Here is a 26,787-nt window from a genome sequence, read left to right as displayed (position 1 = left end):
TTTAAAATACTGCTTGGTTACTTTATCCTAACTTTACGTCATCTCTCACTATGCCCTGTGCCTACACTTCTAACCTGATTATCTAATCCAAAATCATTATAAATTCGGTGGTCATGGCTTGTAATTAATTATCTAATGATCTCAACAATCGTACCAAGTTCAGTGTTATAAATTATTAAGAGCACATCGTTTCTACGTGAAGTCATCGCAGTACGGCACATGAGAGGGACACGATTTACTATTTCCGACTTTTGGACTGAATTCCCGTGATTCTGGTCCATAGCGCCAGACTGGCGGGGCCTAGTCGGTTTTTCTCTTAACCACGTGAGATTCATGGCGGTCAAGACTATATTAAACCCTCCCTCTAATCCAAGTTTTTAATTAAACGTCGATTGGCTACACTTAAAATTTTTCATTGTCAGGACTTTTTCCATCGTATTTTCTTTAAATACACCGTCGTCAAAACCCTTTAGAACTGAGTCGATTGACTAGTTCAGCAGCTATAAATTTTAAATTGCATAAAATTAAAATAATGCGTCTTTAAACAACGAGTACTGTTTTCTGAGATGTTCCATCTTTAGAGTAGGGTTGAAGTCAACGTTACTGTAAAACGTTTATAACCACCTAAAAGGCTATATAGCATCACAACCCACGGGGTCATAATCGACAGTTGTATTTTTCTCCGTAAACTTACATAAATAGGTACGAACTTATTCTTTCACTCTGACGAACGAACAGAGATTGAGGCTTTGATTGGAAAGCTTCAAATGTTAATCGCAATTCGAAGACGTGTGATACGATAATGTTAGAATAAACGTTAGAGGGACAGGTTGCAAAGATGTTAATTGGATTTGACTGGTGATGGGATAGAATTGTGATCTTTCGAATACGATAGACTTAATTAGCCATCAGAAGTTAGGAATTCTTGACTAGCTGAGCAGCGACTGCTCAAGGAACCCTCTGCATCGTGCTTGTAGTGCCTGTAGAAGTGTATGTAACATGTAGTTTCGCATTGAAACGTTAATGAATGGTAAATATGATATCCTGTTCAGATATTTATAGTTGTGTTTCTGATCTAACTCTTGTCTCGGAGGATAGAATGAATCGTCCATGTTATTTGGAACAGTGAGCAATGCAGTGCTCTCTGCAAGTACTCATATATTAGCCACTTATGCAAATTAAATGTTTATCAATTATCAGAAAAATGATTTATCGTGTACGAAAACTCTGCACAACGTAAAAACCTTATGGATCTCCAGATAGAATGTTTGCTTTTATTAGCTGAAACTGAACACTGCTACTGTGTTACCTTTTTAATAACTACTTCCAGTTTGATAAAACTGTGTCGCATTACGTTCACGGACAACGTCCCTTATAACGAGGCATGGGAAAGCGAACGAAAAGACTCCTTAGTTCATATTGTACGCATGAGGAATGTGCCACGTTGGTTTACATACTTTTCAGCCCATGTATTCCTCACTTTATACCATTGATTGTCTGTTATTAGTTATAATTTTTGGTACATTTCAAATACGCAAGGCCGCGACTTCGACATAATGCTTGATGTTTGGGCTCACAGTAGTTCTCAAATGTCTTTTTTAACCTAAAATACTGTTTAAGTGGAGCGTGGTCTTCCGGGTTATGACACCGTGCACTCTTCTTGGTAGTTATCATTGTTACAGAAGAACCTGTCACTTCCTTCTTCAGGGTTATGTAGATGGATGGAGGTGAAAAGTTACTTCATCGAAACGTTAGAAACAACCAGGCAGCAGTTCATATTTTCACCACCGTTAAAACCTTAAATCATCGCCCCGATGATGGAGGCAGTATGACCTCTGAAGCGTTGGTTAAAATCGACCAGACTACACAGCGCAACAACCCAGAAGACAGAAATCTTCACCTTAAATCTCGTTTGTTTTAAAGTGATGTTTCGCGCATTATTATATAATTGTTTGCCAAATTCCAAGTCAAATAATGTGGTAATCATCTACTGTTGTACGTATCTCAGGGCCTGGATATTCATAGGTTTTAACCCTGTTTTCTTTCCTTATTCTTTATTTCTGTCTGTTTTTCTTCTGATATTTTTTCCCATTCTTTACTTCCTGTGTCAGTCTGTCTCACTCAGAGCTGTAGTATCTGCTCGAGGTTCTGTCGTCTTTGTCGGATGTCTACCGAGTCCCTTTAGCTGTAAGCTGTTTCTTTTTTGAGTGATGAAATCCTGAATCGAATGTACTCTAAAACGTCGTTCAGAAGTCCTTTGTCACTATGAGAGAGGTTAATTTCTGCCAAGTGTTTATGAGCGATACAAACATAACCAGTTGTGTACTGTGTCACATACCCCTAAATACATGTTTCCAGTGCAATTCTTTTACTCAGGGGTTGTGTTCGCTTCGTCTAAAAGGAATGAGAGATATTATATCTGCTTGTGTAACGCGTAATGACATGAATGCAAGAAAGACACTTCGTTGTTGTTTAGTACAAGTGAAGGATTGTCGTCACGCGAAATACAGTCGTTCTGATAAAACAATTTCTGTAATGAAATTACTGTTGAGCTTCACACTAACATTTCGCCTCCAGTTATCATGGCTACAGTCAAGGCAGTTTATTTCATAATGATAAATGAAGTTCAGGATTTTAAATAGTTTTATAGAAATAAGATGTGGTAACTTAGGAGTAATAAAGTTGTCAAGTACAGAGGTTATATAACGAATAGGTTCGTGTGTGTCAACCAAGGATAATAGTCGTCTGGCCAGAAACTAAACTGTTTATTCAACAGAACGCGTTGATGTACGACCTAGCCATTTAGTCATTAGCCAAAGTCTTTAAAAACTCACACGCAGGGCAACCACTGGCCTTTATCATGTACATTGCAGTAATGCTGTAAACTTGTATGCAGGAAGTACACTTTAATACCCAGATTTTTATTTTATCTCTAAATTAATAATGATCTCCAATGCAAATTTTAATCAAAAACGAAAAAGATTTACGGTTTTCAGAAATGCGCAGTACACTCTGATCATAAAACGGAGAGGAAGATGTGAGTTAAATAATGCAAACGTCGGCTAGAAACTGAACTAAAATACATTGAACCCGGAAAATGAAAAGGCTGAAAGCAAACTAAATTTACTGTCTCGTCGTCTTGGGCACTTCCTCTGCAGAACGGCCTGGGAGGGAAATTCGGCCAGTCTATGCGATTGATAAATCGACAAACGGACTTAACTAACCTTCCTTGCGAAATAAAGAAGGTTCGCTGAAAGTCATAACACAGACAACTTTATTATAACTAATAAAGTTAGCGCTTATTAGGAAAGCATAGGGATGCAGGGCGAATTGGTTAAGGATAGGTAATAGAAATCATTTGAAATGTCGTGAAATTCTTCTGCTTGAAAATAACAGCAACAAACCAGAATTATATTCATTGTACAATTACAGTAGATTAAATTTGGGATATGATGCAACAATTCACTTCAGAGCTGGTTCACCTCCATGCCCTGTTTTAAAACCTAAAGCTGATATATACAAAACTGTAATTTTGCATGGTCTTACTCCGAGGTGGAAGAACGTTTGTCGAGAGTGTTTGACAGCAGTGTTGAAGAGAATATTTGAACCTGAAAATAGTAATTACGTAACTGGAGGATGGAGTGTATTGCATAATAAGGAGCTTCATAATGTGTGCTTTTTACCAAATATTATTAGGGTGATTACTTGAAAAATCGTGATGTAGCACGAACGAGGAAGATGAGAAGTGTGTACCTGTTATTTAATGGGAGAAACTCGAGATCAGAAGCCACATCGGAGACGATTTTTTTGTTGGGAGAATTGTATTAATATGGGTCTTAGAAAAATAGATATGGTACAGTGTCGGGATTTTGTGAATACATGATGAAATTTATTAACCGGCTGAGTAGATACCACATTTCAAGACAGACCAGGTGACACAGGGTTAGATTGTTAATTATGGCCTTCTTCGTGGTATGACTACAAATTTAAGTAAGCCAATCACAACAGCCGATAGATTCCCTCCCCTTTCCGTCCCGTTACCAAGTTCTGGTTCTGTATTATTGCCTTCCTTTCATAAGTAATTGGGATCTGTCATTATAGTGAGATTGAATGTAGCAGGCGCCCACAGCATTTCTTACTGGTTTCAGTGGCATGTAACCTGTAGGTCAGTGTAAAAGGTGAAATAAATTTTGTTGCCAGTCTCTGTTGTTGCCACAGTCTGTATAGTTGTAAACCTCCAGCACTAGCGCCTTATTAATTGCCTCCACCATTAGCAGCTAGCTACCTTCATAATCAATCTTCAGTCGCAGCCACTACTGCTTCCGTGATTCAGACACCCAGAAAGTGCCTTTAAGTTTTCAACGCCTTACGTGCTTCGATGTTTGAGAAGATTGCTTTTATTGAATAGTGTTTTGTGTTCAGAATCTGTTCTTCTAATAAGCATAAAATGTGGTGCTTACAAACTGTGATCTCACTTATTTTAAACACTTCAAGGCGCAAACTTTATTTTTTAAGTGCATGATGGTTCAGTGAGAGTGTATGTGTTGAAAACACCCAAAATGGGTTTAACAGAGAGCTCGCCTATCGACCCTCCACCGGAATATACAAGTTTTAGTAAAACGCGTACTTACCGTCCTGTAAGGAACAATGCAGTCGAATTGTCAAGATCTTCATCCGCTCCAGCTGGCGTACTAACAACGCAGTCATCAAAATGTGGTACCACAAATTCTAAGATCGTTTCTTCGTCGTTGGCCGTAAAGTCACAGCTGTCGCAAGTAGCAAACGATGAAACAGCAAGAGTGGCTGTGTTAGCTGATGGTTCCTGCGCTTTCTTCAAAGTACAACGGAAGTTGCAATATACCAAACAAGGCTCGTCTGCGCAGAAAAGACTTCATCATCCGTCGATGCCATCGCCGTCCGATAAAGGTAGTGTACTGTCCTATTTTATAGACGTGCCCCGTGCCAACTAATTACGCAGTGGGTTTAATCGAAACCAATAACAAGAGGGTAGGGGTTAAAGGAACGTGTGGTTCAGTCAAGCAGGGACTGTGAGCCTAGTTCTTTACAGTCTGTACAGACTACAGATCTTTTAGGCTATTACCTCCAATGGCGAAGACATTTTCCGTCGCTCTTGTCTTCATTGTAACTACGTTGCTTGTGTGAGAAGATAGTACAAGCAATTTGTAGTTTATCTGTTTAGTTAAAAGAAATATTAATACAAATATGGCTGCCTTCTACGGTGTTACGGCGTGTAGTCTGGTAGAAGCTTCCTGACATTTCAACTGCTCACCATCCTGATGATGTAGTTAGCAGGAAACTATGAAACGTCGATAAACTTCTACTAGATTGCACGATGTAACATCCCAGAAGAAGCCCTCTTCAGATTCGTCGCCGGGACAACCTCAGATGTTGCTTAATAATAATTTTACTGGGTTCCGTTTGATAAGCGTAATAGCCTACTGCTGGAAGGTCGCCCTTGGGTCGTGATATCATTTGGGCTTGTGGGTCGGTATCAATATGGTGGATGAACATACTGCTTCCATCTCCAGCCCTGAAGATGGAGGCAGCACTTACCTTCAAAATGTTAGTACTCACCTAAATCCCTCATGGCGACGACCATCGATGTTTTCGCCACATGAGAACCCCAGAGCTTGTAACAACCTACTCACTGTTGCCTGTGAAGTGCCATAACGCATGTTGGTTAGTTTATTTCACTCCAAAAGATTATAAATGAAATGCATTGTTAATTTTTGTGCTAGCGTGCTGTAAAGATGTGGGTGTGTATTAGCCGGGTGTCCTGATAGTATCCTACCAGGAATTTGTACATTTTGATTTGTTCTTTCTTCCATTTCGTCATTACTCCAGGTGTTTATTTGCGCTTTCGTGTGATGGTCTCACCGCTTACGCAGGGTATGGAGTTTTAAATACTCTAAAGCGTCAGCGTAGCTGTAATACACATGGGGGGCTGCAAACTTCTGCTTCCAGAAACACGAACCTGACATTGTTGGTTAAGTAACTAGGAATAATTTAAAATTAATTTGGGCTCCGATTCATCTGTTGGCCTCATATCACATCGTATCGTGTTACGAACGTTTCATATTTATTTCTCAGAAACACTTCGTCAGAGCACAGAGATATGTGCAGCATGAAATGTAATTCCTTATTTTCGTTGTCGCTTAAAAGCGCCTGGATGTTGGACTCACCCGCCAAACTAACGTGCCAGAGAAGTTGTCGAATACGCACGGCGCATTGAAATCCGTCGTACCAAATGCCACAGCACGCGACTTCAGCCATCATGAAAGCTAACTTATTAGAAAGGCCAGTCTGTCGTTGTGCACTCTCAAACTGAAGAACAAAGAGGGAATATAATTTACTTACAAATGTCGATTATGAGATTTGAGATTTCAAGGCGGTGAAGATGATGTTGAAGATGGCTGTCATATGTGACACTGCGCCGTTTAGTCTGGCAGACGTTTGCCGACGTTTCAGCGTTGTACTCACCGTCGTGAGGACCTGAAATGTCATCGTATTTATATTGGTCTTCCGGGTGCATTACAGGGACGTTTTTACAATTTACCTCAGGTATCACTGTTCACTTGGATCTGATTGCAAACCGTAAGATGGAACTGCTCTGGTTCATAATCCCGCGAGGGACGTCATCTGCTTGGCTATTTTCACGTGTGGCCTCCCTGATTCAGAGGCAGTAGCACAGCTGTTGCTATATATGTTGTTTGTGTGTGTGACGAATGCAGCGAACAGACTACTTTATCCGAACTAAATCCTGTTACCAGTTCCTATAGATCTACATAAAATGTAATTATGTTGAAATATTAATTCAGGTGGTTCTGATGAAGGGAGGATAAAGATATTTTAGCGTGATGTGAAAATGGCCGAGTGTATAGCATTAAGACTTGGAGGTGGGGAGAACTATTTTGGTGTGACGCGGAGGGACACTAGTGCCAGTCCGAGCTAATGTTGGGCAGAGAGAACACAACGTTTGTAAAATTTGTAAGTGAAAGTCCATTGTTCATATTTTATAATGTTTCGTTCCTCGGCCGTTCTTCGTCTTTCAAAACCAAGTACGTGTGTGTATCTAGCGTACTGCCCAAGAGATCGTTGCTTCAAGGTGGCCTGCATTGTGGAGGGTATGTCAAGATTTGAGTTGATTTTTGCAGAGGAAACGTTCTGGGATATCGTCCATGTTGAAGCTGTCACTCAAACTTCCAGTACTACTGATTTTGATAATTACAATTTTAGATCCTTGATGTACGTATAAGATTTATACCGTAACAAGAACTTCGTCGCTTTTTCTTAATGCTGTATATGGAATGTGGTTTATAACAGAGTGGTCAGTAAGATTTGGCCATATTTCCAACATGGACATAAAATCTTGCACATTTTTTGTACTACCTTAGCATAAGGTATAACATTATTTTGAAACTGTGCTCCGTGTGGTGCAATTTTAGAATCACATAGACGTAGATGATTCGTTAAATTGACAGGATACGGACTGTGCCACCGGCGTTTGATTCCTGGGGGAATCGTTGTCTTTTGTTTTCTCTTTGTCAGCGCGTCCAGAACAGCTCTGGGGTCCACTCAGCTTCCTTTCGAGGGAGTGGCAGTGGTTTCCCCAGTTGCTGCCGGCCGAAGCGTGATGTTTCACTATCTATTGCCAAGGTGGATGTTACCTCTGTGCCCCTCTACACCCGTGTTTTTATACTGCAATTGCAATATCTCCACAGTGCGTTAATTTCAAACGCCTCGTGCACTACGTGCCCAGAGAAAAGTTACATCGGCTTCAGGAAGAAACAGTTCTGCTACATTCATACAGGTGGCACATTTTGTTCATTAAGTCGTGAGTAGCATGTGTGTGTGGAAATTTTTTGTCTCTCCGTTATATATAAATAGATGCAGGCATCATGACCGACGTTTCAGAGGTTGTAACTGCTCCCATCACCATCGCGGTCGTCATGATGATGGAAGCAGTAAGCAGCTCTGAAATGTCTCGATTCCTACCAGACTCCACGGCGCAATATCCCAGACGACAGTCATATTCATTCTCGCCGTGACAACCTGAAATGTTTCGAACGTATCCGCGTGCGTAAGGACGTTCGTATGCTGCTGTATATAAACACGTATCTCCAGAACGCTTCATTGCCGGATAGGTATCTCGCATAATGAAAATTTGAAGTCCAGCGTGATTTCCGCATGTACAAAAATGGGCGCAAGCGACGTCAGAGTTCGAGGATTCTAAATATAGGCACGAAGACACATGCCAGATGCTCTTCGTCTTTAATCTGACAGTACAGCTATCGCTGCAGAGAGCAAGGCCCTTAAGCCGTGGTGCTACGCTTCGAGAGGGAATGTTTAAAAAAAATATGCAACTTGCGTTGTGATAGTTTATTTCGGCTCAGGGTGTTTTGTGAAAGGAGTGCTGAAGAGTATGTTTGGTCCTAAGAAAGAGGAACTAACTCGGAGGATGGAGAAAGTTATACAACGAGGAGTCACGAAACTTCGCGATCGAGTGGTTAGCACTAACGTTTCATAGTCGGAGGTACCGGGTTGCAATGTCGTCTATGCTGGTTGAGGATTCTCATGTATTTCTTCAGTCCCTCCAGGAAAATTTCGGGATAGTACCTTCAACAAGGTCACGACCTCTTCCTTTCATATGTATATATATTGTTGGCTACCAACGGCGTCGTTAAATAAACCGTTAAGAAATTAATCATGAAGTTTAATAATTTATGCACTTTTTCCTCTCTGACTAAGGTGATTAAATGAAGGAAGGAAAGATTGACGGGAGACAAGAAATTCATACATAATTTTGATGTGCGATTTCGATTTTCGGGGATAAGCCGCGTCGAATGTTGAAGGTTGTCCAGCGTAATGTAAAATATTGCAGTCTTCTGCATTTTGGATGTTATTGGTTGGATGTTTTTGGATGCCCGAGGCCTCTTTTGAGAAAATGGTGGGTGGCGAGTGGAATGTGACAAAACATCTAGCGGAGTTTAGAAAGAAGCTTCCGTGTAATCGGTGACGAGCAGGTGGCTGAGGAAAGGAGGTGATACAAGAGTTTTCAAAGAGTCACGTGGTTGCGAGAAGATGTAATAGAGAACTATCTTTTTGAGGACTGAATGGTAGGAGACGAGGTGATGAAAGATATTTTGGTGATCCCTCTGAATTTGAAAGGTGTGGTGAGAAAGGTTTCGCGCTCAAAGTTTTAGACGCCTGTCCCATATAAGGCTTCTAAAGACACCCAACCAGTATATACAGTTGTCTTGATTTCCCATACTGTGGTGAGAATAAAATCATAAAATCCGTGTAAATGTTGCACCGATTGAAATTCGTACGTCACGTCACGCTGAAGAATGACTCGAAAATTGTGCAGCAAAATATCTCACTTGTAACTATATTCATTGTCATGTTTTAGACTGACTTGGCTATGGAAACAGATTTTGTTGACAGATATTGCTGTCATCATTTCATGCGACGAATTTGGTGTGGGGAGAAACCCCATGTTTTCGACTGTATTCTTGGAATTTGTTGGATTCTAAAATTCAGTACACATGCACTGTAATATGATCGTGTACGTGGATGATTTGAAGAAAAAGAGGACAAAGTATATTCGGAGTTTGGCACGGTAGCTGTACTTGAGCGACGACGAATAAACGGTTCGTATTTTGGATTGACAATGAGAAGGTTAATAATACCTGTAAGATCTAATCTTTCGGAACTTTAAAATATACCACACGACCGGCGAGTGCTTGTATGTGAATGTCGAGCCAGCTGAGCTCCGCGCCCATTGATAATTTCTATTTACGTGTTTGTGCCCCTGTTCCTGGCAACTTGTGCGTACTGATTTTTGCAGTGCTTACATTCACTGCGTGCGTCTGGCTGGAGCTTGCTAACGATGCATTTTATTTGTTCGATTCTGCTGTATTCCGATATATGAAGTACCATTAAACCTTGAAAGTAAGACAAGGTTTTTTTGTTGTGTTTTTCAACGTGTTAGCCAGGCTATCACGGTTAACATGAACATTATGCCCCTTGTTTATACGTATGTACGCGAAAACATCTCGTAAACGCACTGTCTTTATGTCCGTTTCTTGTCTTTGCATCTTCCGTAAGTCGATTAGACGTAGTTTGTTTTAAACATAAAAAGCTATATCTGCTTATAAGTATTCCGCCCACAGCAAGCAGATAAAATGTCGAATTAGCCATGTATCGAAATACCATGTCATGAACCTATATCGCAGTGTCTCCAAAACGTCGGTTTGGCATAATATTATGCTTAAATCTAAGTATGGCAAAGCGTTAACGCTAGAGGTTTATATTTTGTTAGTTGATTAGAATCTCATCAGATTATCGGCTATCCTGAGAGGTTCTTGGTGGGTTTCCTTAGTCTGTCTAGACGAACTCCTTTATAGTAATTTTGAGTAGGCCACGGTTGCCTCTTTCCATATTATTACGTCACCTCTCATGATTATTGTCTCTTCTTTCATGCTATATGATTTCTATAGTTTAAATAACACAAGAATTATCGATAAGTAGATATTTTTCATCTTGAAGAACATTCCCCACGTTTTAACCTAGTCGTCACTTTTAGAGCCAGATACAAATATTTTCATTGCATGACTTTAAGGCATCTTGAATTTCTGTTCTTATTTTGAAGTTAATTCCTTTTAATTTTACAGATGCTTTAATTAATATTTATGAGCACCTTTTGTTACTCCGTTTTCCTTTGTAGTGAGGCCCGATGTAACTTCATGTAATTTATCTTAGTGCGTAATGTGGGTTATGAAATGCACTCTTAGTCTCCTGTGCCCTGAATTCATTGTTCTACCCAGTATTATGGCCAAGATCACATTACGTTTTATGCGAAGTATATATAAAAGTGGGTGTGACTGACGGAACCTTGCGTAATGTAGTGTCCGGATACAGTCACTGACTTCGCTTAAAAATAAGAAGTTTCTAGGGGTTTATAAGTGAACGAAACCAAAATGGAATAACCGAACAGGTTGGAAGACGTAGCCGATTATAACGACGCCTGACCTATAGTCAAAACAGATTACTTGATGTCCTCCAACCGAATCCCAGGTGTTTTCAAACGGCACACGACCGCTTCCTTCCATTTCCTTGCTTCTTCATCATTCATTGGTATCACCTTGTCTTTTTAGATGTATGAACTGTGCACTTGAAACAGACTAAATGAAACAGGATTTGAGACTTTCGCAGCGAGTACAATAAATAATATCTTATCGGGCAATCAGCAGCGTTAGCTGGTTACCGTAGTAAACCGACGTTTCGGGAACAAACTCTGTCCCCATCTTCAGGCGACTTCGAGGATCCAGTCACATCAGAACCCTGAAGATGGGGACAGAGTTTGTTCCCGAAACGTCGGTTTACTACGGTAACCAGCTAACGCGGCTGATTGCCCGATGAGACTAAATGAAGCCGGATATCTCGACGTGTTGGTGCTCTCGTGTAATACGTATGTCAGGCGGCCAAGCCACAACATTTGAATGAGATTTGTCAAACGTTTGTCACGTAGAAGTTTTTTATTATTCAGTTCACATTTTTGAGTTCAGTGAGATGTTAAAGGGTTTTTCGATTTGTTTCTAATAGGTATTCGGGATCTATAGCGACGGAAAGAGGAGTTATATTCCATGAACCGTAGTCTGCTGACATTTCGTTGGCATTGCAGCATCCATTTTCATCTCCACGTGGAGATGATCTCCTTTATCTTCAGATGTAAACATATTTTAGGTAAATATAGTGATAGATTCTTTGTTTATTTAATGAAGCCCTGTTGATGGCATACATCACTGTCGTGCAGTACAGAGGGTGTATGAATTAGGAAGGATATGGGTGTGGCCTTGGCCTCTGTAGGCTTGTTCGCAACTAAAAGTTATGAAAATAAGTAGGATTTGAGGTTCTCGCGGCGGTGAGTATTAAGATGGCTGTCTTACATGTTGTAGTGCCGTGTAGTCTGGCAGAAGTCGTCCTGATGACGGAGGTAACAAGGGCCTTTGAAACGTTGGTAAATTTCTACCGGACTGCACGGCGCTACAGTCCAGAAGACAACCAACTTAGTTGTAAAAATGTTCGTATTAAATTTTCCGGCGTGTCTGTCTGTAATAACTCGAGAACGACAAGGGATTTTCACGAAGTTTCGTATTATGGAGTTTTACTAAAATTTGTCTGAACATTCTGATGTTTGTTAAAGTCAGACATCAATAATAGGCATTTTACATGAAGCCCACCTGCGTTTCTGCGCGGAATGGTGCCCGTGTTGACGGCATAACACATGCCGCAACAGTTAATAACGAACTAACAAGACATTCCACTATTGTTATATTTTACCATCGTTACCAAGATATGAACAGCGTTCTTTCAGTACTTTATGTAACAAAATTAAATCCTGGCTAACGCTCCGTATTTATCACACTATGCTTACATTCTATATGTTTTATTTAACGATGCTTCTTGAACTATATGTTATTTGGCATTGAATGAGACGTGACAGTTACGAAGATATTACCAAGCTTTGTTTTGTACCTTTCAACTTGACCTTTGCGCTCATATGTAACAAGCCTACGTATTGTAGGCTATATAATTGCATAGATTGGTACATGTAAGTATGCAATTTTATAAAATTCCTGTGAATTATAAATACATTTCTTACTTACGTTTAATCCGCTTGACAGGCACCCCTATAGCCTTCCTAATTCCCAACTTGTAATTAAACGCCGTTTACAGTGTTTAACCTCAATACAAGCCTTTCCGACGTAACTTGATTCCTATAACCTGTTACCAAACAGTGTTTATAAGATTTACAGACTGCTTAGTTCTCGAAGGCATTTGTTTACTATTTAGGAATTTTATAAAATGGCTGACCTGCAGACATTTCCCGTAAAATGTATTTGATTTTCATACACTAAAGCTTAGCTAAAGTTTCTTTGGACCAGCTGTTTTGTTTCAGCCCACTGTCACGCAGTTTAAAATGTTCATACCGAAATTTATTTATGTTTTATTATGTGATCGTATTTGGACGTAAATACGAAATGAAAGGAGGGTGTTGCAGCTTAAGTTAATGTACGAACCTGGCACATAATGCGTAGGCTTCGGTATTTAAATGTTAATTTCGCCTATTTAATTCGTGAACCTGCCAAACACAGACGACGGAGAAGTTGCCGCACAATCTAGGCGTTACAGAACTAAATCATATCTTCCTGACGGATTGAGGTCCGCCCAGCGTCATATCCAGTTGCTACTGGAAATTATTTTACTTGGGTGAAATGCCCGGACCGTAATTCTGTCACTAAACTCCAAATAATGTAGACATTAAGAATGCGTGGAGGTACCTTCACGTGCCTGTGCTTAAGAATGGAGCAACTTCACCTTCACCGCGTAAGAAAGCATCCCGCTTTGGTTTACGTCTTGCTCAGTGATCACGTAATTCCGTTAAATAGTGATGCAGTTATCTGTCGTTAATGAAACAGTAAGCTGAGTACGGACAGGAAAACCCTGAGTATAAATTTAAAGTAAACGGACATCTGAATCCCTTATTCCGTTGCCAATGACGTACGCTGCCAGATGGCGACACTGTAGACAAAGATGTCGCTGTGGGCAAGTGCATAACATTCTTGGTAAAGTGCCCGTACAGAATACCGTTTCTGCCAAGCATTGGACTTTCCTGAGGCTACTAAGTTCGTGTTGTTACAGTTTTAATCACTTGATGTTTCCTCTTTTTCTTCTCCTTCCAACAGGACTTTATTCAAACATGCATATTATGAAACTTCAGTTATACCTTTGTGATTTATCTGTAACCACAGAATTTGTGTTTTCGCATCTGCCGTTTATACTCGTTGGTTCCATGGGTTCAAGAGCTCATCTGTATGTGCTATCGTTAGCGTTGCTAAATAAATAATAACAAGATGGGTGAACCATTTAGAAGAAATGAGAATACACGATGCATGTGTGAAGTGTTATAAACATATGAACTGTTAGGATTAATACGATTAAAACCTATAAGGTATAGTTCTTCGAAACCGTAATAGTCACCACGCCAACAATGATTGCTTTCGTTAAGCATGCGAGAAGAATAATGTAATTGTTCGCGAAACTGGAATGTACATCTTATTTTATGTAGACAGCTGAGTTTTAGTTGCATAGGAACATGGTCCAGTGCATTATCAGATTGTTGGAAATCATGGATTCCGTGAGTAAATTTGCTGATACGTACGATGCAATGAGTATAGACACACTGACGATCATAAAACACTAGCTATTAAGTAAATTACTGGAGAGATTAGTGTCCATTCATAAATCAAGTTGCGTACCAGTAAAAGCTCTGCGTAATTAATTAATTAATTAATTAACCGTTAACATTTCCTGGCATATAGCTTTGCAGTCATGACCTCTTCTGTTACCTACATCTGATCTCACTCCTACATTCTGTCTCTCCTGTCGCGCGACATAGAGACGCCATAAAATAATATGACGGTGCTTGGCCCCGAAAAAAAGATACAGAGATTACTTTTGGTCAGAATCTTTTATCGATGTTTGTTCAACGTTCAGCAAAGCACATACAGGCGAATGCACATTCAATTGCTGCACACAGATATATGTGGTGCATTGATTATTGGTGCTTAACGACACTATATTAGTTTAAGAAATTATAGAAGCTGTTGTACTGGCTGTGAAGGTCATTTAGCTTTGGATGATCACGTACTGTGAAATTGAATGTATTAGGAAGGTTTTTTTTTTACTTGTTTAAAGGCATTATTCCATGACTGAATTGAAGGAACTGAGGAAAACTTCATTCAGGATAGCCGGTGTTCCAGCCGAGGATCGAATTGGGCACTTCTTATGTACAAGTGGGAAGCATTACCAATTCAACCAAATTGCTTGGAGGAGAAAATAGTATATTTTTTTTCAGTCATTGAGGGGTGGTCACATTTGGAGGCTTTAGAGATAAACTGTCCTCACAAAAAGTTTGTTATGGCTTTTTACAGCCCCTTTGTCCAGTGCTAGAAGAGAACATGAAAATACGCCATGAACACTTCTTTCTGCTTTATCTTTCGTTCATTATTCTTAATCATCCCACTGTTTCTCATTACATGTTGGTACTAATAGTAGCTGAACATGAAATCTGTGTGTAATCCAGTGATAGAAATTTACTTATGATACACACGCATGCACGTAAAAATAGGTCTTGTTGTGTCTGTGCCATGCATTCCAAATCTTGGCAGTAAATAGTAAATGTTCAGTTTCAGAATCTTGTAGCAATCCCTGGTATTCATGGGATAAGAAGCATGGTATGCTTCAAACCTTGGCAAGTTATGGTGGCAAGGAGAAAATCTGTTTCCTTATTAGGAATCAAATCCATGTCCACTCTGTAGCTAGTTACTTTACTAACCTAGCTATCCTGGTTTTCCAACATACACACACACACGTACACATGAATATACATGTGTACACCTCCGTAATGAAGTGGATGGAAATTATGAAGATTTCTGTCTTCTGGGCTGTTGCGCCGTGTAGTCTGGTCGATGTTTACCAACGTTTCAGAGGTCATACTGCCTCCGTCATCAGGGCGATTCTTAGTATGAAGAGTTCTGTCTTCTGGGTTGTTGCGCCGTGTAGTATGGTAGATGTTTACCAACGTTTCGGAGATCATACTGCCTCCGTCATCAGGGCGATGAGTATGAAGATTTCTGTCTTCTGGGTTGTTGCGCTGTGTAGTCTGGTCGATGTTAACCAACGTTTCAGAGGTCATACTGCCTCCGTCATCAGGGCGATGAGTATGAAGATTTCTGTCTTCTGGGTTGTTGCGCCGTGTAGTATGGTAGATGTTTACCAACGTTTCGGAGATCATACTGCCTCCGTCATCAGGGCGATGAGTATGAAGATTTCTGTCTTCTGGGTTGTTGCGCTGTGTAGTCTGGTCGATGTTAACCAACGTTTCAGAGGTCATACTGCCTCCGTCATCAGGACGATTCGCCCTGAATACGGAGGCAGTATGACCTCTGAAACGTTGGTAAACATCGACCAGACTACACAGCACAACAACCCAGAAGACAGAAATCTTCACACTCACCGCTGTGAAAACCTCAAATCTTACAATGGAAAGTATCCTAACAACTTGATTATCCACACAGGCGTATGTTGTCTTATGAATTGAAATTGTAATGGTACGTAGCATCAAGAAACGTTTCTTATTAGTGGCTAGATATTGATTGAGCACAGTAAAGTTAGAGCAGAGAATGCAGATATTTAATGGGGTGTGCTGAAAATTTATGTAAAATCTGCATTTATATGTTAAGTTTAAGTAACTGCTCCCTGCCCCAAGAGATAATGGACCCAGCTACATTCCATTGCCAAGAAGAAGATAAACAAAACTTGTTCATACATTTCTGTTTTCAGAATAAAGTTTTTCAACATTGGAAATTTTTATGATTCCATAATATGCATAAATGTAAGTTAGTATAAGTTTAAAGTTTTCTTTGTTATTAATTTTAGACAAAAGTAGATTTTACTCGTTTTACATTAATACGCTTCCCATTTGTTTTCATGGGTTTTATGACTTATAATATGAATTACATGTGTGAAGTTTATCATTTCAGACTGTCATTATACCTGTCATCCTCATTGTCAAAATTTGGTAAAGCTTGACTGCCGTGGCGAAAATGATGGCGAAACAGGAGGTGCCGCTTTACCAGATCCAGAATTGGAAAGTGTGGAACATGTGGTTCAGCTTGAGGAGATTTCCAATCCAAGTCTAGAACCTTTACTTCAGGAAGTTTCTTCAGAGGTGAATAGTGTCCCGAAATTTTTCAAGAAGGATATTTGGTTTCAGTAAATTCTTACCAGATTCTAAACCATGTCATCTTGGTAGCATAAAGAACCATTGTTTTGAAAACTCTGTTCTCATCTTCAGAGGTAATACATTTGAAATGCGATTTTCATATGTCAAATCATTTAGCGGTATTAGGATCTTAAGTGTTTAGACAGAAAACTTTTTGTTTCCATTAATACTAGAGAGAGAGAAAGTTTGTTTACATCACTGCAAAGAGAATTCATTACCATATTTAAATACCGAATTTTTGTTCCATGAGAATACCACAAAAGAGCCAGCTTTGCTCCTAGCAAACCATCTTAACGTCAACGAGTACTTTATATTCTTTCGTATTGGTGGGAGAAGTTCCCCGTGTTCATGTTTTAATATTTTTAAAAGACTAGTATTTATAACTATAACCACTTCACCACTTTAAAATTAGTTAACTACGTAAACTTGTAAAGTCACTCTTGTGTATTAGCACTGTATCACGGAAGTCTGTCTGTGTGACGCACTAGCATACTGCTGAACAGTTACCCTTGAAGCTAAAGTTTGGCCTACGGTGTGGGGGATTTAATCCCCTATTCTCATTGGATAAAGGTTAAGGTACAGAAGATAAAACTCCTTGCAGTCACAGGCCTCAAGAGCAATAATTAGGAAGGCCAGCTTCATACCCAGTCCATGGTGAAACAGGTCCCGATTGTTTATTGGGTTTGTATTATATCATTTCAGTTTTAGAGTTTTACTCATCTAAACTATTGGCAATTATTTATTGATTGTTTATGTAGGAGGATTCTGGATTAAACTTGAGAGTTAGCCACGAACATCTACAACATCTAATCACGGAATATAATGCTGCCAACCCTTCAGGTCCTGATATGACATTGGTAAGTAGTATCTGTTGTTTGAGCAATATTTAGCATCTATTTCGTAACAGAATTTACGTTTTCATGTCTTTATACTTTTCATTACCTCTAAATATGATGATAATGACTGCAATACATTTTTATCAAAGTCTTCACACCTGTTATCTCACATGTAATGCAGTTTGTTGTTAACACTATGTTTGAGTGAAATGTGTTTAGAATAGTCATTTAGTGAAAGTTTTTAATTCTCCGAAATATTGATTAAACATTATTCGTGTATATTTGTTTGTGTTGAGCAAAAAATTAAACCACATCCTCAGGTTGAGGATGGAGAAAATTACCTCTATATAAGAACATGGCTAAAAATATATTTAATAAACATCCCTCAGGTATTACCGCCCTAATGATCAAATCAAAACTAACTGTTGACAGGATACAATCTAATCGGGACCAACTCCTGACAAAATCCATTCTAAACAAGACCTATCGTACTCTTGGCTAGATTCTATCGAAACGAGACGTAGGTCCTGATATTCTCAAGTCGATATTTAATCGAAACGAACCCCCAACTCTGAACGGGATTCTGTCGAAACAAGACTGACTCTTGGCTGTGTTTAGTCTGATCGAAACTAACTCGCACAAGATCCAGTTTAAATGGGCGCAACTGCTGAAAAGATTCGAAAGTTTCTCTTGACAGGATCAGATTGAAATTGTTAATAACTCCGTACAAGATCCGATCTATTCGAAACTGGTTTTTGATAAGATCTAATTAAAACGGGCCTGGTTCGATACAAGATCTGATCATAACGGTTCGAATTTCGTCGTTGGCACCAGCTGTGACTAGTGGCTTCTTGAGATATTTTTCCTGGTTTTCCAAATGTATACCTCGTAATATAGCTTAATCGCTTTTATTCCAGTCGTTTCCCGTCCAAGTATATAATTATTCTTTCAGCGTAGCCGTTGACGATGTGGTTTGAAAATTAGGAGGTCGAGATCAAATGAAATCAATACAATTGCTGCACGAACAGTGGTACATGCTTGCAGAAAACCTTAAAATTGTTTTACAGGTCGTTAAAGAAATAGCTAGGCGTCGTTGCCTTTTAACATGGCCGTTGTACTGCGGTTATCAGTAACCGGAAGAGGATGCAGATGTGGCTTCATACCCTTCCGTTGTTTGTTAATGGCTTACGGAGGTGTACCACAGAACTTAATAAGGTTCAGTGCAATTTAACGCTAGATTAAGAGTGGGTCTGCGTCGGCTGTGTAGATGCGTGGTACTATCTTTCTTCTGCGTCTGACTGCTGGACATATCTACTGTCAGCGTAATTAATTCACAAAGTTAAGAAGAAGTATGTCACTTTTAAAGGCAGCGCTTTTGGAGAGAGGTTTAACTGTGCAGGATCTTCCGGACAATTTGTTTCTTGGAGACTGGGTGAGAATCAGTTCCGTATATATGATTTTATTTCCTGAAGTACTTTAAAATTAATAAAATAAAGATACTTTTTATTGTGTGGTTCAGTGGCTGATGTTGTGGCCGTAATGATGAAACTTAGAGTTTATAACGTGTAATTTCATAAGCAGCTGAATAACATCACGCACTTAAGGAAGATCTTGTACCATATAGTTAGTTACGTACATTTACAGATGAACGTCTAATCTCATCACCATAAACATGTATTTATAATAAATATTGTAAGGGGCCGTGTCTGTGGTCCCTCGACAAACAGAAACTTTGCATGGTATACAAGTCGGACAGAACTTATTTCCGACCCGTGCTTTCCTTAAGCTGTTTATCGTTAAGTTCTGCACTTGAGAATATAAATCTCTCATTAAAAAGGCAACTTATCGTGGTACATGTGGTCAATTTCTTTCAACCTGGAAATGCCTGTTTAACAGTTCCGGTATTTTTATTTGTAGGGCTCTATGTCTCTTAGAGGATTGTTTTATAACATGTTACGGAATTTAAAATAGAAAATGCTTTTTATATATATTTCATTCAGTTCTATAATAAAAGCTCCTTTTTGGGCAAAATTTGATTCCTGAGCCATGGTCAGGAATGCAACAAACATGAAGTTCGATATAGGACGGGGTTTCGAGAAACGCATTGCGTCTTAAAGGCGTCATCTGCATGTATATAGGTGGTGGAAAATTGTACACTGCATGAACAGTGTTATACAGCTGTCCCATTAGTCTGAAAGCATAGCCAGTGTTGGAATTTTGACACAGCTGTTGACGAAAGACACCTATTGCTCAATATATCCACCAGCTTCTGAAATTTATCGCCGACTGCGACCACCACACACTATAATTACTTCCACTTACACATCTTTACTCGGTGCCAGTAGTCAAAACCATAGATACCGTACTGAACTCAAAACTGTGACAAAGAGAAACCCTATATTGCCTATGGTTCCACTTTTATGGGATACTCTGTATAGAAGCACACATTGTAATAGAATACACACAATTGAATTTCACGAAACTAAATACGTAATGCTGTAAGCCTAATACGTGAAGAGACTCCAATGTATATGAATACATATGCATATGATGAACCCTGTTAGACGTTAAAATACTCTGCAGTCTTCCCGTTAGGAACACACACTTAGATCAATAAATTCCTGCATCTCGAAAACATGCAAATAAAGATTAATTTTTCTGTCTCCTATTCTCGCTGTCGTTCTTCACGGAAACATTTCCTCCCCGGATATTAGCCAACGAATTGCCGGTTAGCCACATACCGCTGAAAGAGACTATTTTTAGCGACCCTGTTTCTCCATACTTCTTAATACTTGTTTCTCAGTCTACTTAATGCCACTTTCTTATTTGTAGATAAATTCTAAAGCCCGTCTGTTACCTGTGGCAAGTCTTTACAGGGAATGAGATGCAGATGATAAGTTTAGCGCCATTTTAATTACACGAACAGTATCACGTAACGAATATAAATTGTGAAGCTAATCATTGTGTACTTTTCTCTCTTTTGTTTACTACAATCAGGTATTATTGGCAGATGCCTCAAAAATGAATAGTTAAATAGATACATTGGTTTGTATATCGTTACCTACATCATTGTCTTTGGAGTTGTTTTATTTCATCAGTTGAAATGCAATTGTCAAAAGAGATATTCAGAAAATAACTAGACGATTCAGTTCTTTTATTTGTTGTGTCTGCTTACAGGAAGAAGATGGCTCCACATTCCGAGGGTTTATCCGAGTACACATGAATTTGTGTCGGCCAATCAGTGTTGTGGCTGGTACACGCCCACCTTCCATTTATGATATTCTTAAAGATGATGAAACTCTGGAGAAAACCCTTACATCTTTCTATCTACCACGTGATACAGTGAAGGCTCTTCATGTTACAAGGTACTTTGGGTTATTCATCTTCTTCTTCTATGGCTCTGGTCCGTATTCGGTCCATGGCCTCCTCAATTCTCCTCTGTCCGAGGCTTTGATCGAGGTTTCGAAACATCTTCATTTTTACGGTTCAAGGTTGTTAGCCTTGCAACCAACCCCCAACCTGGAGGACCAGGGTACCAACCAACCAACCAAAAAGCTAACTGAGGGCGGAGGCCTGCGCAAGCGCAAGCATCGTCCCTACCTAGGTGACACCATTCCTGCGCTCAAGGCGCATTGCTGGAAATGGTAAACGGTCTTAATATAAAAAACGGAAATTTTGCTGACGCTAACTGGGTCCAGGGTACCTGTCGTAGTCTGACCTCTCCCCCTCAACCAATTTGGCTAGGGAGACCCTACCAGTAGCTATGCTACCGCCAGCATAGCTCTTGGGATCACTGTACCATTAAGTGAGGGGTTATTCATCTGTACTGTGCATTTGCGGACTTCTGTATCTATGTAAAGGTTAATTGTTGTAATCCAGCAAGTATTAACATATTACAACAAAATCGTTGTTCTTAGGCTCTAAGAAAAATGTTTGGATGCAGCGAAAATGAAGTTGCAGGAGAGTGGAGACAACTAAGTAACTAGGAGCTTAATGTATACTCTTCACTTAACATTGTTAGCATGGTTAAATCAAGAAGGATTAAGTGGGAAGGGCATATAACATGCATGGAAGAAAAGATAAATGTATAGAAAACTGCGAATGGAAATCCTCAGAGTAAGAGACCATTTGGTGAACTTTGTCATAGGTGGGAGAATAATATTAAAATAGGACTTCGAGAAATAGGTTGTGATGTAGGGTATAATGGTGTGAACTCAAATTAACTGTTTGTAGTTAGGGTCCATTGATAGGCCTTAAAACCTAAAATCAGTGCCATATATATAGTAAGTTGGTTGCTTGTTCTTATGTACTGATTGCTCAACCTTTCCATTACAAACCCTGATTGTATTCATTGCCTTAGTTGTCCTGAATTGATTGTTTCTTTCTTTTAGTGAAACAACCACACATGAAGTGATCAAAGCACTTCTAAAGAAATTCAAGGTGGTTGACAATCCCCGGAAATTTGCTTTGTATGAACGGCACTATGAACAAGGAGAAACTGCAAAAGGTGAGCAGCATTCCGAGGTTGCTACAAGATTTTAAATTTGTTATGAAATGTATTTCCACTCTATAATGATTAAAAATATATCTGTATTGTATGTATTTCTGGTATTTTTAATATCTCTATGTACATATGGAATCATATTTCAGCTCATTATGTGTCTCACAAATATATAAGTACGTAATAGTTTTGAAATATATTAATATTTCCATCTGTCTGCATGTAATGACAAGGATGACCACTGATTAAATATCATATTGTAATAATATGTCAGTCTTTAACTTGGTTCTTTGTCAAATATGGATTTATTACTCCCATGATAATTACAAATAATTATTCTCTATAAAACAGTTCTTTACAGTTATGGATTATAAATGTTGCTCATTCACTCTTCCACCTAGATTCTACTCTGACATTAAACATTCTGTTCTCATACACATACTGCTTCTGGTTGTTCGTCACGCAAATTTATTAAACTGCCTGTTCTTTTTGCCATCATGCTGTCAACTCATGACTCAGTCAATACTTGATTTACAACTGAACAAACGCAACCAACTTACTTGCTGATTTGTATAGTGGTCCTACTTGACTGAGACAGTTCGCAAATCTTCCACTGTTAGCTGAGAGAATTTTTGAATTTGCTGGAAGCAACCTACTGTGGGTGCAAAACTTCTTGCACAGGCCCAGGTGATGTAATGACAACTGGCTGATGCAGTCTGCAGCCTCCATAATGAATGTTTGCAAGAGTATTTTGTGTTCTGACTGAAATTTATTACTTAGTTGTAATTCTCATCTGAATTTGTAAATGTTTTTTATCATTTGACATGAAGGCCTTAAAATATTTACCACTGTCATAAACTGTTCACTAAAATTTGTAGCCCTTAATATTTTTATGTTAATTTAATTTTATTCATACAATGTTTTTTTTCTGTAGTGAGCGGATTTGAGGAATGTATTGGAGCACATTCACACTTCTGCTATTCGTTATATACTACTTTTTTAACTTACTCTTCACTCTAGTAAAGAGTGTGTGAAAATTGAAGGTTTCATCCTTCCATCTGTTTACATGTTTTCTTATCTCTAAAAGTACTCTGTGAAATTTAGTACTGAAAAAGTCCAAATTAATTCAGGATCCAGTTATTAATGATGGGAATCTTGTCAAAGTGTTGTAAAGATGCTGGGAATTTTTGACTCTTTATTAAAGACTGAGCACAGAAATGTTAATTAATAATGTAATGCAGAAGTAAACATTATAGAAATATCATAACATTTGCAAACAAGATAACTTACATTTGGCCCCTTGTCATTTATCATTTTGATTAAGATACTTCTTAAAGAGAACTTATTATGCAGTTGTTTGATATCTGAAACTGATTGCTAAATAATTTGTCATGGAAACAGTAGAAGTGAGATTAAATTTGTTTAGTTCCAAGAATAGACTAATATTTTTTCTGTTATTTTTCAGTCAAAATGCGTCGAATCGCTGAAAGTGAAAAGCCACTTGTTCTTGCACTTCGATGGAGTAGAGAAGAAAATTGCAACAAGATGTTTGTCCTTCAGGAAAATGAAACTGGTGACATATTGGTAATAGTTTTGCAGAATTTTACCCTTTTTTTCCTCAAGAACTGCTTGCTACATACATTCATAACAACATTTTATGGATTGTAAATGATAGCAAAAAACATTCACCAAATTTTAAAAGTACTGAACTGTGACTGCATAGACCACAACTTGCTAACATATTTTACTTCCACATAATGTTGAAAGTTCTTGTAGAATTATGTAGGTCTGTTATTTTTTTATTTCAAGTAATTGCAGTGGATTCCTTCATATTGTTATTTCAGTGGGAAGCATTTACTCTGCCAGAACTGAACAACTTTTTGCGCATCCTGGACCGGGAAGAAGAGGAGTACAAGAATATTGTGCGAAAGAAATATCAGTTTTTGGGAAGTAAAATTCAGGAAGCAATGGATAGACTGCAGTCAGTACAACAGCGGCACCGGGTCTCAAAGGTTCAAGGGGTTGGGGAAGGAAGTGGGGGCTCTTGAACATAGGCTGAAATACTTTTGCAATAGGATTTTCTTCTAGGCTGTTATCTACAAAGTAGGTAAATGTACCTACAAACACAATAGCTGACAAGCAATGTAACAATAGTGAGAAAATTTTAGTATTTTTAGCAAAGTGTAGGCAAGGGTACAAAGTCAGCAAATGTCAACATTTTATTATTTTGATATGACTAAGATGTAATGACCAATATTATTATACTGTGTTATATGTGGAAACTTTTCACATAAGAAGAAATTTTATATATATATTAGGAGAACATAATTTGTGCTGTTCATGTAATTTGTATTGCACACTCAAAGGCTAAAAGACTGGGTACTTTATTATTGTTACTGTGTTTGGAGAAACGCGACTTTTATTTAAAAGTGCGCACGTCTTGGAAATTTTGAAGCACCTGTTGATAATTTGTGTTCTTCCAGTGTATGTAGTAATCCTTTTTCCTTTGCTCACGTATAACATGTATGTTTGTTTACATCACTTAGATTTTGTTTCTTCAGGTTAGTGAAGTTCATTTGGATGTAATATAATTTCCCAATGCTTTTATATCTTTGAGTCACTGTTTGTGAAGGGAGAGTAGTTAGAAAAAATTTAATTGGGTTTTATTTTGTTAGCTTCCATTGTTGATAAATTCTTGTTGAAAACCAGATATAGTTTAGTAAGATGACTCATTAATAACAAAACTGTTGTCAATCGTGATACTTCCTAAAATTTGAATAGATGGTATGATTTAAATTCTTATTTACATACAAAATCCAGTTTTAACCATGTGATATCAAATTTATTTTTATTTCTTGTAGAACTAGGCCTTAAAATTCACTATAAGTTACGTTTATGTGTAAATTTTATTGGTTTGTGTGACCATTTGTGGTTGTCCATTGTTGTAACAATTTATTTTGCTTGTTGTAATTGTGTCAAGGTTTCATACAATTTGCATACTTTAAGAGATAAACCAGATTATGTGAATAACCAGAAAATAACAGGAAAATTCCTTCCCTGATTATTCACAATCCAAAATTAGTGAGATGAAATGAAGCGAATGGATTTGTTGTTTTTTGTTTCAGATCCTCTAACTCACTGTGAATAGTTTTGACATTTTCATTGTTTTGTATGTGAGATGAATGTATACTGGTCCTTCTTGTTTGTAAAAAAGTATTATTTTTTTAGGGAATGTAGACATTTGTACATTGTTAATCTATTTAGTGAATCATGTTATCTATATGGAGTTACATTAAATGGGATGTTGTGAAGGCTTTTTCCCTCAGATATACAATGCTGTTGAACAGATTAATCTATAATCAATGTTGACTTTTTTCCCCCATTGGTGTCAAGTACTAAAAGTTCCTATTGTGCATTCTTATCGTGGTTTCAAGTCATAAAATCAAGAGCACTGTGTTAAATTACTAGTAGTTTTATGAGAGAATATTTTGTGTCATTGTTTCAGCTGAGCATGCCTGCACCATGCAATGGGTTTCTGAAGGAAATACTGTGTTGTACCACATCTAAGACCCAATCTTACAGCATTGGCATGCATGATTTTATGTAGTGGCATAAATAACAGAAATACAAGGTAGGTCATTCTTGAATATGGGCCAATGCTGTAACTTAAAGACCCTCAGTGCTGTTCTAAAAGCAATATTTCATTTCTGTTTCTGTATAAATTTGAAAGGTAAGTTTAAAGGTCTAAAGTACTTGAAAGGCACTTTTTTATTTTGAAGGTTATCATTAAGTAATTGTATTTTAAAATATGCCATAATTAATTATACTCTTAAGTCTCACATTGTTGTCCATTGGCCTTGATAGCTGATGAGTAAGTAGTGCACAAATTAGGCTAGTGCCTTGAATATTGCCTAATAAAATGTTCCCTTTAGAAACGGTTTTAAATGGATGACTTTACATGTTCTCTGTTGTTAAATGACAAACTAGAAAGGAAAACTTCTCCGTAAGTGAACTGTTGTCAATTTTTTGATCATGAGTAATTCCTTGGACTCATCATTGCTAGATTTTAAAAAGTTTAGCATTTGTCTGAGTTTTCAGTGAAACCTGACTTCAGAAGCAATAATATAATATTGCTTATACAAGTTATAGGAAAGAACCAAAAGCTCAATAAATTTAGCCTTCTTGAAGATAAAAATCTTTTATTTTATGAATTTAGCGGTATAATGAGGGTAATTTTCCTTGTTACTGAGAGACAATTGGAACTTTATTTCATCTTCAGTCTGCAGAACTGGCAAATTTGGTTCTGTTCCCAGTTGTCATATCGTTTCCTCCCTCTCCTATATTCCTCTTATCTTCCCCTTTCAGATAATTTTTTATGTTGCTTGTAGCATTAAAACTGTTTACCACATATTACATTATCATCCTATTACATGCATTTCGATGTCTGAAGGATAGAAAACTCCATCATATAATGCAGCAATTTTTTATTTACTTACTGATATTAAGAGCGTACTCCGCAACAAGGAGTTCTGGCCAAAACTTACGAAACCCATTTTCCTTCTGCATAGACTCCCAGTGCT

At 38.3% G+C, this 26,787-nt stretch overlaps 1 protein-coding gene across 6 annotated transcripts in view; it reads left to right on the top strand.

Moving 5' to 3' along the window:
• LOC110828224 (ras association domain-containing protein 1) overlaps window positions 1-25,541 on the top strand; it is a 39,746-nt gene extending 14,205 nt beyond the window's left edge. For 2 of the 6 annotated variants that reach the window (XM_022060741.2, XM_087356114.1), the window contains exons 7-12: window positions 16,629-16,816; window positions 17,629-17,727; window positions 20,884-21,071; window positions 22,098-22,213; window positions 23,673-23,791; window positions 24,052-25,541. In XM_022060741.2, the coding sequence (XP_021916433.2) occupies window positions 16,629-16,816; window positions 17,629-17,727; window positions 20,884-21,071; window positions 22,098-22,213; window positions 23,673-23,791; window positions 24,052-24,255 (914 nt within the window). In that variant the 3' untranslated portion in view covers window positions 24,256-25,541. Of the gene's footprint in view, window positions 1-2,472; window positions 4,927-16,628; window positions 16,817-17,628; window positions 17,728-20,883; window positions 21,072-22,097; window positions 22,214-23,672; window positions 23,792-24,051 lie in introns of those variants that run through there. The other 4 variants (XM_022060744.2, XM_022060742.2, XM_022060743.2 and 1 more) reach the window with 4 other exon arrangements.
• Window positions 25,542-26,787: the final 1,246 nt, after the last annotated feature.

Source organism: Zootermopsis nevadensis, unplaced genomic scaffold (genome assembly GCF_977971745.1).
Source record: "Zootermopsis nevadensis isolate Lab colony 2312 unplaced genomic scaffold, Znev_1.0 Znev_ptg000025l, whole genome shotgun sequence".
Classification (NCBI taxonomy): domain Eukaryota; kingdom Metazoa; phylum Arthropoda; class Insecta; order Blattodea; family Termopsidae; genus Zootermopsis; species Zootermopsis nevadensis.
Note: the sequence above shows the minus strand (reverse complement) of the source record. Positions and strands in the feature narration are given on the sequence as shown.